At 38.6% G+C, this 19455-nt stretch overlaps 1 protein-coding gene across 10 annotated transcripts in view; it reads right to left on the reverse strand.

The window, feature by feature from the left end:
* Positions 1-1144: 1144 nt before the first annotated feature.
* TBC1D30 (TBC1 domain family member 30) overlaps positions 1145-19455 on the reverse strand; it is a 55208-nt gene continuing 36897 nt past the window's right edge. For 6 of the 10 annotated variants that reach the window (XM_074902940.1, XM_074902936.1, XM_074902941.1 and 3 more), the window contains 7 exons: positions 17072-17240; positions 15501-15669; positions 13257-13362; positions 7546-7658; positions 7236-7375; positions 5364-5573; positions 1145-3820 (listed from right to left, as the gene is read on the reverse strand). In XM_074902940.1, the coding sequence (XP_074759041.1) occupies positions 3039-3820; positions 5364-5573; positions 7236-7375; positions 7546-7658; positions 13257-13362; positions 15501-15669; positions 17072-17240 (1689 nt within the window). In that variant the 3' untranslated portion in view covers positions 1145-3038. The remainder of the gene's footprint in view (positions 3821-5363; positions 5574-7235; positions 7376-7545; positions 7659-13256; positions 13363-15500; positions 15670-17071; positions 17241-19455) is intronic. The other 4 variants (XM_074902937.1, XM_074902942.1, XM_074902938.1 and 1 more) reach the window with 3 other exon arrangements.

Raw genomic sequence — 19455 nt, forward strand, 5'->3', positions numbered from 1 at the left:
TTATTTCTGTATGAACAATTTCACATGGTTTAAAGTACATCTTGTGGAGGTTTGAAACATGTAAAGACCTCTTGGATTTTGACCATGAACTTGTACCTGAATTAGACATCAGTGTAAAGGGCTGAATTATATTTTTGCTTGAAGTAACGTTTTGTTGCCTTTCTAGCAACCACTTATGTTCTTTTGAATGGATTCTGGCAGGATTTTTGTTAAATATATAAAATTATATTTTCCCTAGCTGCAGTTGAAATCAACTGTGCTGCCTGTAATTCTGAAAAAAATTATTTCTACCATCTACCAATTTCACCCCCGAAGTGCAGGCGATTTTGAATAATTTCAGAATATCTTTGGACCTGTTTCCACTTGGAATACTGTAAGTGTCCTCAAAACAATCAAATGCCCATCCCTTGAGAGCTTCCATTTGATGACGGTGAAATACATTCTCAGAAATAAGTCAATCTGACCCTAATAATTTCTCAAAAACCCCCAAACCTTGAGTAGTTTAAAAAACCCTCAACAAACAGAATGGTCATTTAGTTGCATGGAAGAGAGCATTAGTACAAGGAGGCCTCAAGGACAACAAAATGCAGAGGTTTATGGACCAGAGACTCCCACCATCACACTTCCCAATGTCCTCAGTGCTGCAACACCACTCTTCCAAGCACAGATGCATCACAAGACCTTGTTTGCTGAGGAGATGCTTTAGCAAAAAATAATCGAAAACTTCTCTGGAGTTTCCTGGATCTCTGGACCTCGTCTTAATGTTCCACCTCAGTACCAAGTGATGAAGTTGCTTTTGCTGTACATTCAACAGGCAGAACACCCTTTGAGGTATTGAACAGCTAAAATGACGCATTCAATTTTCTCATCTAGCAGTACTTAAATTTCCCGCAGCAAACATCATCAAACTAACGCACTGAGTTGCCGTGGTGCCTTTGCCTCAATCCTAACTGTCCAAGTAGAGTACAATACCCTCGGAGCACACTTGCCAGTTACTGATTAGGTCTGAATTGCTAGAATTAGTATTCTACCGGCATTTCTTTCCCCAGACCACTATCCACGCAAAGCTTGCTAATTTTACATTGCTTATTCACATCTGAATATGTTGAAAATACACACACGTACTTGCAAAATTTTAGCAGTTTTTGCAGAATGACAGTCCTTTTATTTTTACTGGTTCAGTATATAGCCACGTGATACACTGAAGCTAAGAAAAACTGGGGAGAATGATTCACAATAAAATTCTGAGAAGTCCATTCCTTTCAAATCAAGGCAGAAACAATTCTCATACAGTCCATGATCAGTGACTAAATTCTACATTATTTTAAATTAGTGCTATAAATAATCATTAATGACACTACTACTATAATCTGAAAATAAGGCAGGGGCAAGACCTGATCTACGTTGGTTTTATATCTATAGTGTTCATACTTGTGTATTATTTTATATGCATACACTTGTATAAAACAACAACAAAATAAAACTGTCCCCACGACAATCAATAGGATATATTGTACAGCTTATAAGTTACGGTATACAGTAAAACTGGTATCACATCCTATAGGTTATGGGATACATTAATAAATAGACAATGATACAATTAATTAATTTCATTTGCAAATTTAACAAAATAATTTTAAAAGAGGAAGTAAAATACTCCATACAATGGGGCTAATTCATCATTAATACTTTTACTGCAGTTTAAAAATAATGACACTTTCAGGTTATGGGAAACCTGGAAGCAATAAGGTCATGAATCACAGTCGATACATACACTTCAGCAGAGGTGTAACATTTTAAGAGCAACCTGAATTTCTTGGAGTTTGCTCAGTTTTGCAACCCTGAAGTTAAATTATCCACATTTAGTTTCTCTGCCTGCCTGTTTAATATATATAGAAGAAAAATGTACTTGTCTTAGGGTATTCACCAGCTTTGCTTTTTGATTTGGAAGTAAACACTCTGCGCTTTGCCACTGTTCTTTCACACCAAACCAGAACTAAGCCATAGAAGCCCATGGCAGTCCCACAGGTCCATTCCACTTACAGAGCGGCCAATATGTTGGATTTTAATGGTATGTGGCACCCTAAGTATCTAATAACTCTATAAATAGAATTTAAAACCCTAAACTACTTTGGAATTTTTATATATTTTACCTACTGCTAAGATGGCAAATACGATTTAATTACAAGTCTATAATTTAGATAATAGCTTTTAAATCCACTGAAGCCAAGATGTGCCATAATATTCACACAACTACATATACAGCTGTACCCAATTCCTAATTTTGAAGTGCTGCAACTCTTCAGCAGTAACAGAAAGGTATGTATGTACATATGTAACAGAAAAGGAGCAAACCAGTGTTGTGGATGGACTTGTGTCTGCTATTCTCATGCTCAATGACTACATTTATATTAAATACTATCAGCAGAGGACTGCTGTGGGAAGAGAAACACAAAAAGCTGCTCAAGAATGTCTGAAGCCAGACGGCCTAGGAGGTAAGTGGTAATAATATCAGGCCCAAAGCGATATTTTCGCTTGCTGGGGCTGCTTGTGCTTCTGTTAGTCATGGCTTCTCCAGCTACTCACAGAGCATGACAAGGTCTAATGGGAAAGCTGCATAGCAGTCATATAAACTGTTATATGTGTCTGCTGCACCAGATAATTTGCCCTTCAAGCTTTGAAAGGGACGGGAGGCAGCCATGGGGGGCTGAGGGGTTAAAGGCAGCCAGTGATTTTATGTCTGAGTTAGGTTTAAAGAAACTACATGCTTCATGCTGCAAATCAGTGTTTATTTTACCACAGAACCATCAGAATCAGCAAGAGGGTGCCAGAGAGCATCTTCACTAATCTATCCCATAACAACACGGGAGCACAGTTTTCAAAAACACATATTTATACATCTGGTAACCACTTCTGTCCCCATTAGTTAATTAAAGATTAGAAACATTTTGGGACACACATACACACGCACACATTTTTTTAGAAAAAAAACCAATACAAATTTTTTGTTGCTGTCAGAAAGTGCCAGGTAGTGTACATCATCGTTTCCTGGTCCCACTGTTGCCACTGGCAGACTTACTGAAACTTCTGCTCATTTGTGGGAAGTGTACAGTTGGTGTTCTTTCAGTGGGGCCATACAGCCCTAAATTCCTGGCTGTAGCTGACTTTCGAAGAGGCTTGACACTGGGAAAAGGATTGAAGACTTGCGGCTTTGGGTTCCCAGGCTGGGGAGATTTAGCCTGGTTTCCACCATCACTGGATGAACTGGAGGACTCTGATAAACGTGGCTGGCCGGACTGACGGGATGTTGACTCAGCATCAGTTTTGTTATCTGAGGCGAGTTCCAGTGCTTCCAGTTTTAGCTGAACCACTGCCATGTTTGTACTGCTGTCCGCAGGGACTGGTTCAGATGACTGCTGGTCAGCTTTCCGAGTAGTCCTGTCATCCAAACCACCTCCTTCTCTTTCTCCAAATGCAGAATGTTTGGACATCTCCTCCTTTGCACCAGGACTATTTGTTTTACAGCTCTCACTCTGCTCATCTATTAGTCCTATAGTATCCCCATAGCCCAGCTGGCCTTTGGCCCTAGCAATATTCTTTCGATGAACTCGTATGTGAGTGCGCCATGGAGAATTCAGTTTTGTTTTAAGATCTTCTTGGGGAATGGGAGACATCTTCCCTGTAGCATGACTTGGGATGTGAATAACAGCATTTTTGAGAGACCTGTTATTCAATTTCATCTTCTTTCCTAAAAGGAGGTGGTTTATCACTGGGGAATGGTTTACCTGAGAAGGGAGGAGGCTGGTAACTGGCCCTTTGTCTGAAAGAAAGTGTTTAAAAGAAACACAGTATTGTTAAAGAACAAAACAAATTAATGTTCTAAGGATCCATTACCAAATTTGATGCCTTTCTTGAACTATAGCAAAGGTTTGTAGGAAAAAAAAAAAAAAGTGTAGGAAAAAAAAAAATCACTGAATTTCTTACATCTTTGGGGTCAAACACAAAGCTGTAACTTCTATAATAAAGATTTCCTGTCTACCCTCCTTACTTCTTACTTATGGGTAAGTCCTGAGCCAGGAATACCATGAAAATATAACAAAAAAATCGCTTCTCAATTTTTGGAACAGCACTGTAACTGTTTAACATTAATATTGGCTTCTGATCTTTCCCCTCTCCTTCATTTCTCTTCCAACTGTGAGAGACAATTCAGTCCCTATACGAGGTCAGTCAAATAAGCCTCTCCATGGGGCCTGTGTGACTGGATAATGAACCAATATATTTTTAATGGATAAACCACACCAACTCTTCTCTGTTAGGTCCTCTCATTAAACCAGAGCAGTAGACTGAGAATTAGGTAATTAGGTGACAGTTTGATTAAACCATAAACCCAGCCCTGCACCATGATTAGTAAGACTAGAAAGGTTTATTTTGGGGGGTGGGGGTTGGCAATCCTTGGGAATCAACATTCTACTGTTTGCACTCTCTGCTGGCTACAGCCTTCGTTCAAAGCAAATACTTTGCCAATATTAAAAAAAAAAAAAATCTTTATAAATTATGTTAATGAAAAATTGCAGCTCTATGTATTCAAATGCTCCTGCTAGGACAAGTTTAGACAATCTAGAAGAGGAGTAAGAATTCTCCACAGTGACCCATCTGCATGGTTGAATGCTGACTTAGAAAGATAACACCTAAGTGGGGAGGAATGAGTGGGGTAGGCTGTGTTCAGCTGTGCTGTACGTGCTAAGCCCCACATTGTTGAGTTTGCCCACTGGGGAAACAGACTCCATAACATGGATTGCTAAATAACGTAGTGATGTCCAGCTCAATCCTCAGAGCAGGATCATTATGGCTAGGTAAACTGTCAGCCACATGGAACATCTGAGACAGTTTTTCAGCTGCATAATTTGCCATGCCCACATGAACGCAGAAGAGTTAGGATAATATGGACCAGCTAGGAACCTGCCACTTGGTCTGAACTGTACTCATCTCATTTCACTTCTTAGAGTGCATCAGTATGTCAATTCCAAGAATGCCAGTGATTTAAAGTTTTAATCAGAGATTAACACAATGCACCCAGATAGCAAAGACATTTTTTAATACCATTGTTCTGCTGGTCCCTGGGACCTAAAAAAATCCCAGAGTCGTCATCTTCAGATCCTGACAAAAGAAGAAGAAACATCACCTTCTCATTTACAATCTGTCTGTATGAAGAGGTACCCACTTTTATTAATGTGTTATATATTCCATCAGTCTCCCTTGTTTTGTCTATTTAGTTAAATGTAAAAGAATGTTATTTGCCTTGTCTCCCATGATGAAGTTAGCCTGTAACAGATGAATAAATGAAGCATGTTTCAGTATGTTACCTGTTCTAATATACACGTGGTGAACCTGCTGTTGCTGCTTCTTCTTTATCCTGGAATATTGCTTTTTCAGTGCATTAATATCAGTGGTCATACGCTCCATCATCATGCTGTTAAAAGCAGCATGATACTCGCTTCGGCAAGTGTCTATTGCTCCGGGACTTAATTCTGCAATGTTACTGGAACCCAGACTTTGTTCTTCATTCTGATCTGCTGAGTAGGAATACAGTGGACATGAGGAGTAAATTGGCATACTTAAGAGTTCTGCAGATTGTCTACAAGAGAAGTCTATGTCTGATTCCTATAATCTTATTAAACTGTAGTCTTTAATTAAAAATGTATTATAATATGCATATTTAACAAAGCCGCACTATTTAAATAAGTAGCATTACATTTCTAGAACTACTCCTTAAGAATAGCAAGGGTTTGAGGGGAGTTTAAAGAGTACAAAAGTCAATTAACATAGCAATGCAAAGTTATAAGCACAGTTCTTCAATTACCAAAAGTACATCAAGCCATCACTGAAGTAATTCCGAAAGTGATTATTAAAGACACTCAGTTGGACAAAGAGGAGGCTAACAATGCAAGTTATAAAATACATTACAGTCAAGCAGGCATGAGATTAAACAGCCAAGCTAGTGATACCAGCAAGCAGCATCAAGAAACAGTTATAGAACCACAGGGAGAAAGGTGCTAGTAGCAACAAAAGGGATAGGCACAGAGCAGCTGAGGATTAGGCAACTTGAGAGGGTCTCTGATCAACAGCTGCAGAGCAACAGCAGCAGGACAATTTATTTTCACAGCTGTTTCTGATGCACCACTGAACTGGCACTCCAGGGTCAAGGGGATAACTCTTTTTCAAGGGATGTTTATTTGTCTTTGGCTTAGTTTGCAACAGCAATTTGATGGTCTGACTGAGTGCTAGCTTGAAACAGCAGGTAGAGACTTACAGTCCCTCAGGAAGGGAAAAACAAAACACCACAGCAATCAAGAGGAAAATTGCAGCTTATAGGTCTCAGTAAAACCAAGTCACAAGAATGATGACGTGTGATCAGATAACAGCAACTGCGACATCAGTCTAGGGGTTTTTTTGGGGGGGAGGGGTGGTGGTAGGGATGTATTGGGGATAAATAACTACAGCCTCACCCAGGATATCATAAAATCACTGTTGATCCAGTACCATTTCATAAAGGTAGCTGCAAGTTAAATGATCTGCTTTTCCTGTATGGATCAAAATTTTGTTCTGCTTGTAGAGCTTGCACAGGTGAACATACAATTCTATCAGAAATTTTATTTCAACATGGAGGGACTTGGAAAATAGTGACATTTTGTCAGAACATCCTAACCCAGGCCCAATTTTTAAAAAAACATGAGTATACCCAAAACGTAAAACAGTCTGAAGGTTTGGCCAAAAGGGTGGTGAAATGCCCTGAAGAATTCACTCACCACTGATAGGTTCCAATATTAGCCATGCATATGCTAATAAAGGTCAAGATTATTTATTACATGTACACTCTTCAGAAAATGCTGACTATACCTAATAGCTGTCTTGGAAGTAAGTGTGGATTTAAGGTGAACATTTTTCCACATATGTGCTTCTTTTCTTTGTGTGTGGGCAGCACTATGGAGTTGTTTTTTTAAGTGTAGCCAAATCCTTAACCCACACTGTCATTTATTGTATACGTACAGCCTTCAAACTTGACTCTGAAGACACCTTCACAGACAGCAGAGCAAGTCCTTCGGTACCTGCTGTAATCTCTACATGAATATAAAATACAACTTTCGAAGCTGCTTTCACAGAGGAAGCTACAGATGATTTCTGCAAGGTCATGCAGATTCAGTTGCGTTTTCCAAAATGAACAAAAGCACTTTTACCTTTCATCTGTTTTTGGTATTTTTGGAGCTCTGGTGCCAAAAAGCCACTTAATGGTCCAAGACAGCCAATTGCATTGACAATTGAGTCTTCATCATCCAGGTCATTCTCCTCATCACTGTCTCTGGTTCTGCCCAGCCTTCTGTCAAATGAGAACATAAGAGAAAAAAGAACACATTCTTAAATACAATCATTACCAAACATCATTATCTTCTTTAGGGGCATACGAGGGAAGATGACACCTGCCTTTTCACTAACTGTGTAGAGTAAAAAATAACCCGATATGCCATAAGCAGCGCATTTCAAACTTACCCTGAAAGTGAAGTTGATTTTACTGCTGCAGGGAAAGGAGTAATGTTGTATGTGTATTTCTCTCTTAATTCTGCCAGTTGTGGGAAGGGAAACTGAGCCATGGTATAAACAGTCTAGGGAGGGGAAAAAAAAAATGCAGCTTTTAAAATTTTCACTTTAACTAACAGTCTCACAAAAGATTCCTCCATGAACAGACTTTCACAGACTTGCAGGATTAAAAGCTGCACATTCTCATGTGCTATAAGAAAATGGAAATGGTCCAGTTTTATGATTCAGTCAGTATTTGCTGTAAGAAAATTAAAGACTGACTCACTAGAAAAATACATGGTCCAGAGAAAAAAGAAAACCAAAACTGGAACTTGTAACATGAGATGTAGGGTCCTTTTCAACTCCTATACTTATTTAATAATCCTTGTCAATCCTCTCCTTGCCAGCCCACTGGAAATTCTCCTCCTCCAGTTATGATTTCACTTACATGAATGCATGATCCAGAAGATCTATGTTTCCGCTCAAGTATTAAACAAGATATTGACACTAGCATAGAGAGGAAGGAGCAGATCCTCACTTGATGTGGACTGTTAACAGATCCATTACTTCATCTGAGCAGCCCCAAGGGCTCGTGTGAAGGAAATCACTTCAACACAAAAGTTATGGCCAAAGAGGAAGGACCTAACATTATCCAGCTAACTTCTCTTCTCTCGGCTTCTGGTTTTGATTGTTGTTTTGTGGGAGTTTCTTGTGTTTTTTTCTGGGGAGGGTAGAGCGGTTGATTTTTTTAAAAAAAAATTTGTTCTACAGTGAACAAAGAAACCTCTCCGCAACTCTGAACGCAACACGTAGTCTCTAGAATTTAAAACAAGGCCATAAGAAACCCTAATACATTTTATTTACTTCAATACTCAGAGTTAAAGAAGATAAATAGTTGAAAATGCATTTGCTTTCAGCACTATTTTTGTTTTAAGTTGGTTTGTAGTAACAGAATATGTGTCACCAGCCAACCTGGCATAAAGACACATCATATTCATTGCAGTATCACTGCTGATTTGTTCCCACCTATTTTAGTTGCCTTTCTTTTTTTTCCTGCTTTTATACACTTACAACTATTCAGGACTTTAAATACCTGATACACAATTCATTGGGAGTCTCATGTCAGAAGTAAAAAGAAAAAAATTGCCAAAAATATAATTTCTCATAGTTTCTCTGAAACATTATAACTTTTGCCTATCTTGAAAATTAACTATCTTCTGAAAGACAGCAACATAAAAATTTCTCATTAGCTATGACAGGAAATCTTCATTTTTTATTTTTCCCCTGTGCTATTAAGTCAGTGACATTTTCATCTGAAGGCAAATGGCCTCAATTAAGGAGAAATTCTGAACAATTTCTACATAATTCATTCTTGAACCATGCCTTGTCCGTGCTAAATACACAAAGGAAAATTGCAAACATTAATTCAGTAGTAGACCTTTCCTGACAGAAGAAGGAGAAAAAAAAAAAAAAGTTTCACTAACAGCAATGATGTAAGAAATGAGGAGCAGGAAGGACACTCCTGTCTGTATCAGGCACAGGGCAACAGTGCAGCTCAACAGGCTTGTGCATGAAAATTTGGCTTTTACAGTTTGAGCCATGCACAGACTCTAAGGCAAGGAGGTATGATACCTACAAAACCCCAGAGCATGAACTGAAGCTTTGCCATGCCATGAAACTACAATGCTACCATGAAAGACAAATATTTTCTAGGGCCTGAACAGGAATATTCTGACAGTCTACCAGACGAAGGAATTTTATGATCTGGAGAAAGACCTACCTCTGACCCAACGCGTCTGCCTGTTTGTTTGATCTCCACCACACCTTCCTGTTTTTTTACCCCATATGTCTCAACTCTCTCCCTTCGTAGAGAAGGAGGTGTGTCTGGAATTTATTTCTACTCTTTATGTCAACAGCCTTTTCAGGTAACTTGTTCCATATGCTAGTTACCCTTTAAGTGAAAGAGTCGACTGAGTCCTCCATTTACTCCTTGCACCTACTGTTTTAGATTATGCTCTTAGCTTTTGCTTCTCTCCTATCTGTGTCTCTTACAGATTCTGTGCAATTTTTTTCATTTAGCATATACATTTTTAGCTTAATTACTTGTTATCAGATTATAACTGGAGATCTCACTTGCCACCTGGTAAAGAGATCCACAAACAAATTTTATGCTGATGCAAGTTCCAATGAAAATTAAAAAATTATTGTCAATCAGCACCTGTGATCTCCTCACAAGCAATGCTTCAGAGTCAAAGCATCCTGTTCTTAGTTTGTACACAGCCTTGGATGCCATCTGGTTAATTCTGGTGAAACTGTGCCAGAGGGAAACCACCTACACATACAAAGCACGATGCAACCAAACATTATCTTATTTATGGCCATAATGGACAGATTCTAGGAACAAGAGAACAGACAAGGAAAACCTCTCTTCTCACCTTAAATCAGTAGCATTTGTCACTCACTTGCCTTAGCCTGAAAATGCAAAGCCATCTACACCCTCAGCAGAACACCATACAGAAGGCAATGGGCTGTGGCTTACAAAAGAGGGTAAGCAGTTTTGCCTTTGCAGACAGCTCAAACGCACTTATCTCAAGAGCCACCTCACACAGGTTTAAAGTTCTCTCTTTTCATTTTCACTCAGAAAACTAAACAAAAAGCAAAATCAAAAAAGAAACCCAAAAGAAAACAGACAGAATACTACTCAAGCAGAAAGTTAATAGTGAATACCCATCAAATCAGGGTAACTGTCCCTGGGAGATAGTCTAAAATGCTAGGGTACTACAGAGGGATTAATCCCTCTTCACCACAGTAAACACACAGGGATGCCTCTCCTTCTCCTGTTTGCTTCTTATCTCCTCTACGTTGCAATGTTTCTAAGCATGCAAACTGAATTAGCTTAGCTGCTTATAAAAATGCTCGCTTTCTAAGAAGGCATGGAAACATGTACTCAATCTAGTACATGCTGTTTAGAATATCTGCAGACACCTGGCATACAGCCCTCTGTCTCCATGTTAGAACCGAAGTTTATTAATAGGCCAATAAAATCACAATGCTGAATACTGTATTTGTTTAACTTCTAGACCTAAATACATATGCGGTCTAGCATCTGATGTGTACAGCACTTACCCTTTATTTACCTAAACTGTTCAATCTGAAAAAGGAGGAAGCTGTAGGCTTGCTTGCTCCTCCAATCCCTCCGTGTTCTCTGCACAACACTGTAAGAACTCTTGCCATATAAGGGCCAAATCTGCAAAAGCTTTAAACTCTCAATCTTAGGTATATGTACTGTCTGCATGGAAGGGAGGGAAGCAGGCATTTTTAATGATAAACTTGCACCAACAATACATGCTGGTGGACAGAATGAGGACAAGAGTCCTCTGATGTACTTCAGACATCTGCTCTGTCAACACTTGCCCCTGAAGTATCAGCCACACCTGTCTCCTGAACTCCGGAAGAAAACTGGCCTTTTAGAGCACAACTCATTTTCTAGTGGCAGAAAAGTGTCTGTTACTCTTTACTGGCTTAAGTGAGCCTAGACGGGTAGTTTAGATGGAAATGTAAGTGTCATGCAAGTCTAAAGAACAGCGAGATGATTGCCACCAGCAACCTTTACTGAAACGTGTAGAGAAGGCAGAGTAGGCATTAATCCTTTCCTGTTGTAGGATACTAATCCTTGAGGCACCCTGTAAAAAGTATCGCATGTAAATTCACTATTCTGATTTTGATTAGGGGAAAAAGGAAAAAACAAGAAAAAAAAGAACATTTTGAAAACAAAGCAGTCTAAACATTCATCTCTGGCTGACTCCTCTGAAAAAGCCTAAGGCAATTTTAAAAAAATGGTGTCTTCAATAATGCAGTGGTTCATATTTATTTATTTTCTTCTCCAATACAGAGAAAATTGTTCAAACGCATCAGCCAGACACATGGTAGCATTCGTATTCCCTAATGGTAAACTCCTGTAGTGCCTAGTTCCCTCCACTTACAGAAAAGACAGACTAGAGTGAACAGCTCAGAGATGGCCACACTGCCAGTACCTGCCTCTGACTTGAAGAATGCTATTTATAGTGTGGTTTCTTCAACTGACAAGACACACATAAACCAGACACACTGCTTCTCTATGTAGAAAACTTAAGCTTGACACATTCTCCATATCAATGGCAATGCTATCCTACCTTAACACTCATGTCAGTGTCACAAAATACACGTGTACACTATGAACACACATATACTTTGCACCAAGTGCTTATTTTTTGCTGAAGCACAAAAAGACTAAAATTAATATACTTGTAATTGCAACAGTTGAGAAATCAAAAAGATCCTTCCATCCCTCCAACCACTAAGCCACCTATGCCTTATCTTTCATTACACACAGAGGCAAAGAAAGAAATCCACAGAGTCACTAAAGCCCACTTCAGCTTTCCTGACATTATTCTTTGTCACAAATACCAGTTCTTGATTTTGTACTACACTCGAGACCAGGAACTGAAACACAATGAATATGAAAACGTGTCAAGCTTGTGTCACCCTCCTCATGCATCCTCAAAATCCGAATTGCCTTGTGAGAAATGTTAACGCTTAGAAGTGTAAGTACCTCTCCAGCTGCATTTCTATTTTCGAAGCAAAACAAAGACACAGTACTCACCTCTCCCATTCCCAGAGCTCCCTCATGAGACAAAACAACAATAACAAAAATTTAAAATCTGAAAGTAATCCTTTACTTCAGGACAGTACTTTAGCAGACTAGGTAAACGTATTACTCCAGACAGTCAAGTTTTGCTTCCAATAATGTGTGACAGAAGTTACCTGCTAACTACTGTTAATAAACTCATGCAGCTTCATAGAGAGAGACTGACTTTTTTTCCTTCCCTTAAAACAGGTGAATTATTGCAGGTGAATTATGTGTTCTGTATTTGCACCCATTTAAACACCATGCTATAACTCATCAAAAGCAAAGCTCCAGAACTGTCTTTATAAAGACTCCAGAGGTCTTTATAAAACATCTAAGCAGACAACACCTCAAGGATATCAAAAAAAGAAGTGTAAGTGTGAATCAATAAAATTGTATCTGCAATACTAAAGGCCCTTTCCTTTCCCTTCCCAGAACAGTGTGGCTCTTTGTTCTCACACAATGACGTATGCTTTGAGAATTCAGGGACTGCAATTATCTACAAATGTCTTTGTTTATAGTTCACTGATGTCTGTTCATGGCTTTTTTTTTTTTTTAAACCATGAAGGATGTTTTTTTTCCCTTCTCACATAATAAACTCGTCTTGCACAGTGTCTGCAGAATGAAAAGGACACAATGTAATAATAACTGACCAAAACATAAAAATAAAACAAAAGAACACCCTAAAAATTATGACTACTAAAAGATTCTACATCTTACCTGTGTAAAACCAATTGGGAATTGTATCACGACAAACTTTCAGCTGTCAATATACAACCACTTTTTATCAAATAGAGCCTAGTAATTCTCTATACTTAATGTAAAAGATAAGAATTTTAGCTTTAACTGCAGGTCATCTATTTGTTTCACTGAAATGCTAGTTCAACTCAGTTATCTTAAACTTTTATTCTTGGAAGAGTTTAGGTTTCTGCAGTATCTGAACTGTAATTTGTTAGAAATCAGCACCTGAAGGATGCACACAAAATACAAACAATAATTACATATCCAAACTACTCACCTGCATGAGTTCATTGCTGTCAATCAGACTGTCTTCCAGCATCTCCTGGGTCAGCTTCCCCATAGTACTGTAAAACTCATCTGCAGTTTCACAACACTCTATTTGCCTACATCAAAATACATATTGGTTTTTCATTTTACTTTTACATATGATAATAGACCTCCAAACCAAAACTGAACTTTCTGTCATCATAAAATATGCCGTTTCTATCAGTCACCTTAATTCTTAAGTTTATTGCAATCCTCTCTATGCTTCCAAATAATAAAACTGTGCAAATCACACTGGAAAGGCTGGTGCAGTAAAAGAATGTACTGAGCATGGTTTACTGTCCTGACTCCTCATGATAAAGGATTCATGCATGTCCAGATAGGTTATTCCCTCTGCCTCTTTCACTTCTACTACATGAGAATCAATAAAGCACAAGGGAGCTTTTCCATCAGCTCAGAAAGGAAGCATAAAGATTTCTTGACTGCCTCATCACCAGTTCTTCACTGTGCACGAAATGGATGAATTCGCTGGTTGAACTTTTTGTCAGATGGAAACATTTTAGCATAAGCACTTCTCACCCCATCTTCATGCCTAGAAAGATAGTCTTGAGAAGTATGAAGATCATGAGACTATGATCAGTGTTTCAGGCCCCACTTCTTTAAGTCCCTCCTGTTCTATTTCTAGTGGAGAAGAAAGAGGAACAAAATCACAATCTTCTCCAGGCAAAAACATTATGCCCAATCTTTTACTTCCTCATCTCATTTGACATCATTAATCACAAACTTTCTGTACATCAATTCTCGTTCAGGTTTAGTGACTCACTGTCTTCTGTATCTCTAGTCATCCCACCAGCGTCTCTTTCTATCAATTGCCCTCAGATCTGCCAGACCTCCTCCTATTCCCCACAAACAACAGTTACAAGGTGTGCAGCATGATCAGCTTATTCTTTTGGACATATTCTTATAGATGTCTTCATTCTTTTCCTTCCAATTTTTATAAAACATGTTTCATTTTTGCTTTAAGTTTTATGGTAAAATCTTCAAAGCAATGACTTACTTTTAATAATGTTATGAGTTGGAACATTCGTAATTACAGCTTTTAAGTGCACAGAGACCAACTGTAACAGGACCTTATCTAAAGGTATGGTACAAAGTAATAAAGTGCAATGGGACTACATATAGCTTAATACTAATGCAAATGATTCATGCAAGTTACATTCATGAACTGAACAAATAAAGCCCTTGGGAAATTATTATCCTAATTATTATTCTTCAGATTAAAAATTAAATATGCTAAACAAAGTCTCTTACAACACTACTGGCTTTCAGTGCCAATTTACTCAGAAAGAAAACAGAAATTAAACTTCCAAGGAGAGAGCTGAACATAAATCCCAGTGGTTCAGTCTCAGAGAAAAAAGGAAGGTGGTAGGCACCACAAAAAAAATTTGATGCAGCTGCTGATGCTGGCTGAGAAAAGGTTCCAGCTGAACTAACATCTGCTCAACCTGTCAGAGCTTACACCTCCCACTGAAGTCAGTGACAACACTCATTTCTCCACCAGCGCTGTACACTCTTTGGAATGCAAATATTTGCTATGACAACAGAGGAGTTTAGAAGAACTAACCACCTCTTGTCTTTTGTCCTGTGTGGTGAGTTTCCAAGGCCATAAAGGACTATAACAGAAACTTGGCTAGAACATGCTTAAAAGCAGAGAATTTCAGGAAAATTTGTTTGCAGGCCTTAACAGAAAAGAACCGTGTAACACCAAATCATTCTCTTAGTAGCAATGAATTCTTTTCATGGGTATAGCCAATGGGCTCAAATCCTTAAGTCTTCTTAAGGGAAGACAGGGGAATTAACATCCCCCCAGCTTCAGATACCCAACTAAATTAGCTAGTCACCCTTAAGTCTCTCTGCATATCCTTCCAGAGTGCTACCAGCTCCCTCAGAGGTCTATGTTCCAGAAAAGTCCAACTAACTTTTAAGCATATCATGAAGATACTATACACAGACAATGCAAACAAATGGAGACATTTCCTGCAGCAAGGGTCAATTAGCTATCATGCCCATTCTGACACAATGCTAGAAGCAGATGTTTTTGGGGAAGCCATAAAGGCACTTCATGCAGCTTTTTCAAAGCAGAATCATTCTGAAAGATCACATCTTGTTTAGAATTAAGAACACACTCTTCAGAACAACATAAGTTACACATACTGCTCACACTGGAAAGAAAAATGAGATAAAAATAACCACTTACTCTCCTAACTTTGCCCAGATAGCCAAAGCTACTCTCAGTATAATTTCAGAGCCTTCAAAGAATACTGAATCCCAAATCTTCAGAACCGTATGGTTAGGCAGGCAAGTAGCAAAGAGAGTCAGAAACCATTGCATTGTGAAGACATTTGTAAGTGGGGGTTCGTAGCCTCCTGAAATTTTAAAAAAAACCAAACAAACCTTAAAGTCATTGTAATTTCCTATTATTTTAGAAGGAGTATTAATAGCATACTGAAATCCACGAGACACTCTAGTACCTCTGTTATTGCTGTCCAAAGATAAGCTGAGAAAAAGAGCGATGGAGATAAGCGCGATACTTAATCACCTTTCATTCTGCGGCACTGCAAAAAGCGCTTAGCAGCAGCACTGGTTTGGGACTGTAAACCTTGGAAAACACCACCAGTTTTTTCTTCCTTATATCAGAAAGATCCTTCCCCAAAACCATGAACTAAAAGCTTTTATTAAAAAACATTAAAAAAAACCCACCCAAAACACTGTTTCTTTAGAAACTAATGGAGTAAGAAGTTTTTATCTACATGAAGGTGAAGGTGACTGTCTCTGTGAAGTCTCATCTATTGTTTGAATATCCTGATGCACCTCCAGCTTAGCAGAGGCAACTAACACATTCAGTTTTCCTTCTGGCTTATTAAGTTTCAAACAAGATGAGTACTTCAACCTGAAACTCTGAACTTTTACTTTCTTGATATGCTCAGAGAACACTTTGTGCATCCTAGTATCAACTGATGCACTGAAGGCCATGACCAAAGAGGCTGCTGCCTGTGAAAACACTTTCAAACAGCAAATACTTCCTTGATACCCCTTCTTTGTTTTTATACAGTTTGGGCACAGTCACAGTTAATTTACATAGAACAAGGTAGCAGGTCTTTTCTAAGATGGAACTCAGGGTGCACTTAGCTTCCAGACTGAGAAAAAAAATCACTCTCCCCAAAACACTCCCAAATAGAAAACCTGTATCTCATTTAAAAAAAAAAAAAAAAAAAGTCTGGAGGGAATGCTATATCAGAAAAAAAATTCAAGTGCAAAGCCAGTTTTCAGGTAATAACCCAAGAGGTACTTCTGAGTTTTGCACATGTGTATGGCTAAGCATGCGGGTGAAGAAAATACTGACCAGCCACTACTGGCTTTCACATTTTAACTCTTCCCAGAACAGCTATGTAAGCTAGCAACTACAAGGAGCAATGGCAGCGCTGGTATCTTCAGCTAAGGGAAGAAACAACCTTTTCAAGGTAGCCCTTGTACTAAGCTGTGTGTTACAGTGGTTGTCACCCCATACATTTTATATCCTTGTCAACACAATTCCATTTGCAGTTAGTGGTGGGACCAAATTATTTCCCCTTTATTTCTTCCTGAGAGCACCGCCTATTTATGTTAAGGTTATCAATAATGGAAACTCTCATCTTTCACCTTAAAAATTTAAAATACATATTTGAAGCAATAAACTCACACAAACACTTAAAAGACTGTATTTTTAGACCAGTGCTCAGGTGAAACAATAGCAAAAGGGAATTTAATAGCATTTTCTGTTGAACTTACCGCCACTTTCCCTGTTAGCAGCTCTTTGCAGGGTGTCTAAGTGCTGGGACAGTTCAGGAAGCTTCAGTCGTAAAAGATCTCGGAAAACAGCCATATCCACAGAGAGAGCACGGAGATTATTGACAAAATAGCTATCAGGAAGCACCTTATCAATTAGGTAAATCATGATCTGTGGGGAAAACGCAATATTATCATGTAGAACTTAGAGCCAGTTATTTTCTAGGAATAACAGAAAAAAAAGAAAAAGACTCTTAAAGTTCTCTGTTCACTAAAGAGTGGCTTGGAGCGAGTGGAAACACACGCCTCTGGTATCTCTACCTACACAGGGAGAATACATTCTCATTTTAAGCATCCACAGGTACTCTAGGTATCCATAAGCAATCAAGGTACAAAGGCTTCTTGAAGCTGTCCAGAATTTATGAACCATTAATGACCGAAAAATCAATGTCACAGTAAGTTATGCCCAAATTGAAAGCAAAGGCAACTTTAGGCACTTCTGATGCTGTACATGTTTATGAGATTCTCCACTGCTGGAAGTTCCACTGTCCCTTCTCTGGTTGTTAACTGCCACAACTAGAAGACTGATCTTCCAAAGCATCTTTTTCCCCCCTCTCCAAAATGCAAGATACTGTTCTTTAAAAAACATTCTCTGCACATTTTACTGTGATGTGTTTCCGTGTGCTGCACTTCACCTTGTCATTGTAAAAGGTGCTAAATTAAGCAGCATGAAACATTTTAAACAGACACCTGTTTCAAGTGAGATAGCTCAACTACATGGGTGGTAATGTATTAACTGGATACTGTCCTGTGACATACTGAACAAATGCAACAAAATATGCAGAAGTTAATGCATATCATCAGCCCAACAGAAGATACTGACCTTCATTTCAGGATCTTTTACAATCTCTATGGCCACTCTACAAACCGTACCCAGAGAGCCTGCATGCGGTCATCCCATCTGCTTCACCTCTCCAGTACCCCTTTGTTAAAATTTCAAACAAGCATCCTTTTCATGTTTCATACAACCTCTAATTCTTGAGAAGCATGGCACATTCACACACAGAAGAAAATCCTCCTTCCAATTCCCCTCTTTTCATAAGATGCCCACAAAAATAGTTTGGCAGACACTGGACTTCCAAAAGCACCACCTTACACCATCTCACAGCCTCTTTTTCTCTCCCAGCAGCTTGTGACCGCATACTACCACTTGTCCTTGCAAGATTTTTTGGGGGCAATAACAGTCTTCTCCATGTTTTAAAGCATGTAGATCAGTAGTCAATACAGGCAAATCAATAGCTTTTACACATTTTTTGGCAGTGGGTTTGTTTTTGTTAATTTTAAAGGATTGAAAGGAAATAAGTGACCAACAAATAAGCTGGAATTTCATATCTTATCAATACATTCCTTAACCACTGAATACTGGGACAACTCATTGTCTTTTAAAAATATGCTTTATTTTCTTCAGATATATTTCAACAAACAGAAGGATAATTTAACATAGCAACATTAACTTACAACTATGTTGTGTTTTCGTTAATTTCTTATGACATAAGTCATTTTATAAATGCTTTTGCTCCCTACCCACTGAGTACTACTAGTTTAGAAATCTCAGATATACAAGAGGATAAGAAAGAAATCTTTTTGCAACACTGAAGTCCATTCTATTTCACTGACACGTGAATTGTTTTGAGAATGCTTTTTTTTAAAAAAAGCAGCTACACGTATTTACCAGTTCGCAATAGATACTTTCTTCATGACACATCTCTATAAATTTATTTTTATTATTTGACTTTGTAGTATTTTCCCACAATAATGTGCAGGAAAAAATGGTTTTTAAGTTTCAGTATCTATGAGACTTTTATGCATACTCTGATAGCTTCTACATATGCAAGTTGTAATTTTCTTGCTTACCATAACTTCAGTAGGCTAACTTGGAGTTGTCAACAAAGATTAACTTAAACATGCCTATCTTAACTAGTGAAGACTCCAGCATCCCTGGCTGGGCATTCACTGAGACTACCACATTGGATCCTGAGCTGTTAAAGCCCCTTGGTGTCAGTAGTAGCAGTTGTTTCCCAGACACAGAGTTTTTGTTTATAACATCCTTTCCAGAAAGGGGACCTGACTGGTAAGCCACAACAATCCCCTTGCTCCCTTAACTCCTAGACTCCGCAATAATCCAAACATGTTTTCCCCATAGCTCAGATCCTGAGGGCAGCTTTACAGGCAACAGCCTCTGCAGCTGTTCCGAAGTCACTCATCACTTGCTTTAGATAGCACAGTGACTACAAGTAAACAGCCACATGCTAACCTCCAATTCCTTTACCCCCACACCCTGCCCCATTCCTTCTTTTTTTCCCTTTCCCTCTTCTCTCTCTTCTGGG

This window comes from Athene noctua, chromosome 3, assembly GCF_965140245.1.
Source record: "Athene noctua chromosome 3, bAthNoc1.hap1.1, whole genome shotgun sequence".
Lineage (NCBI taxonomy): Eukaryota > Metazoa > Chordata > Aves > Strigiformes > Strigidae > Athene > Athene noctua.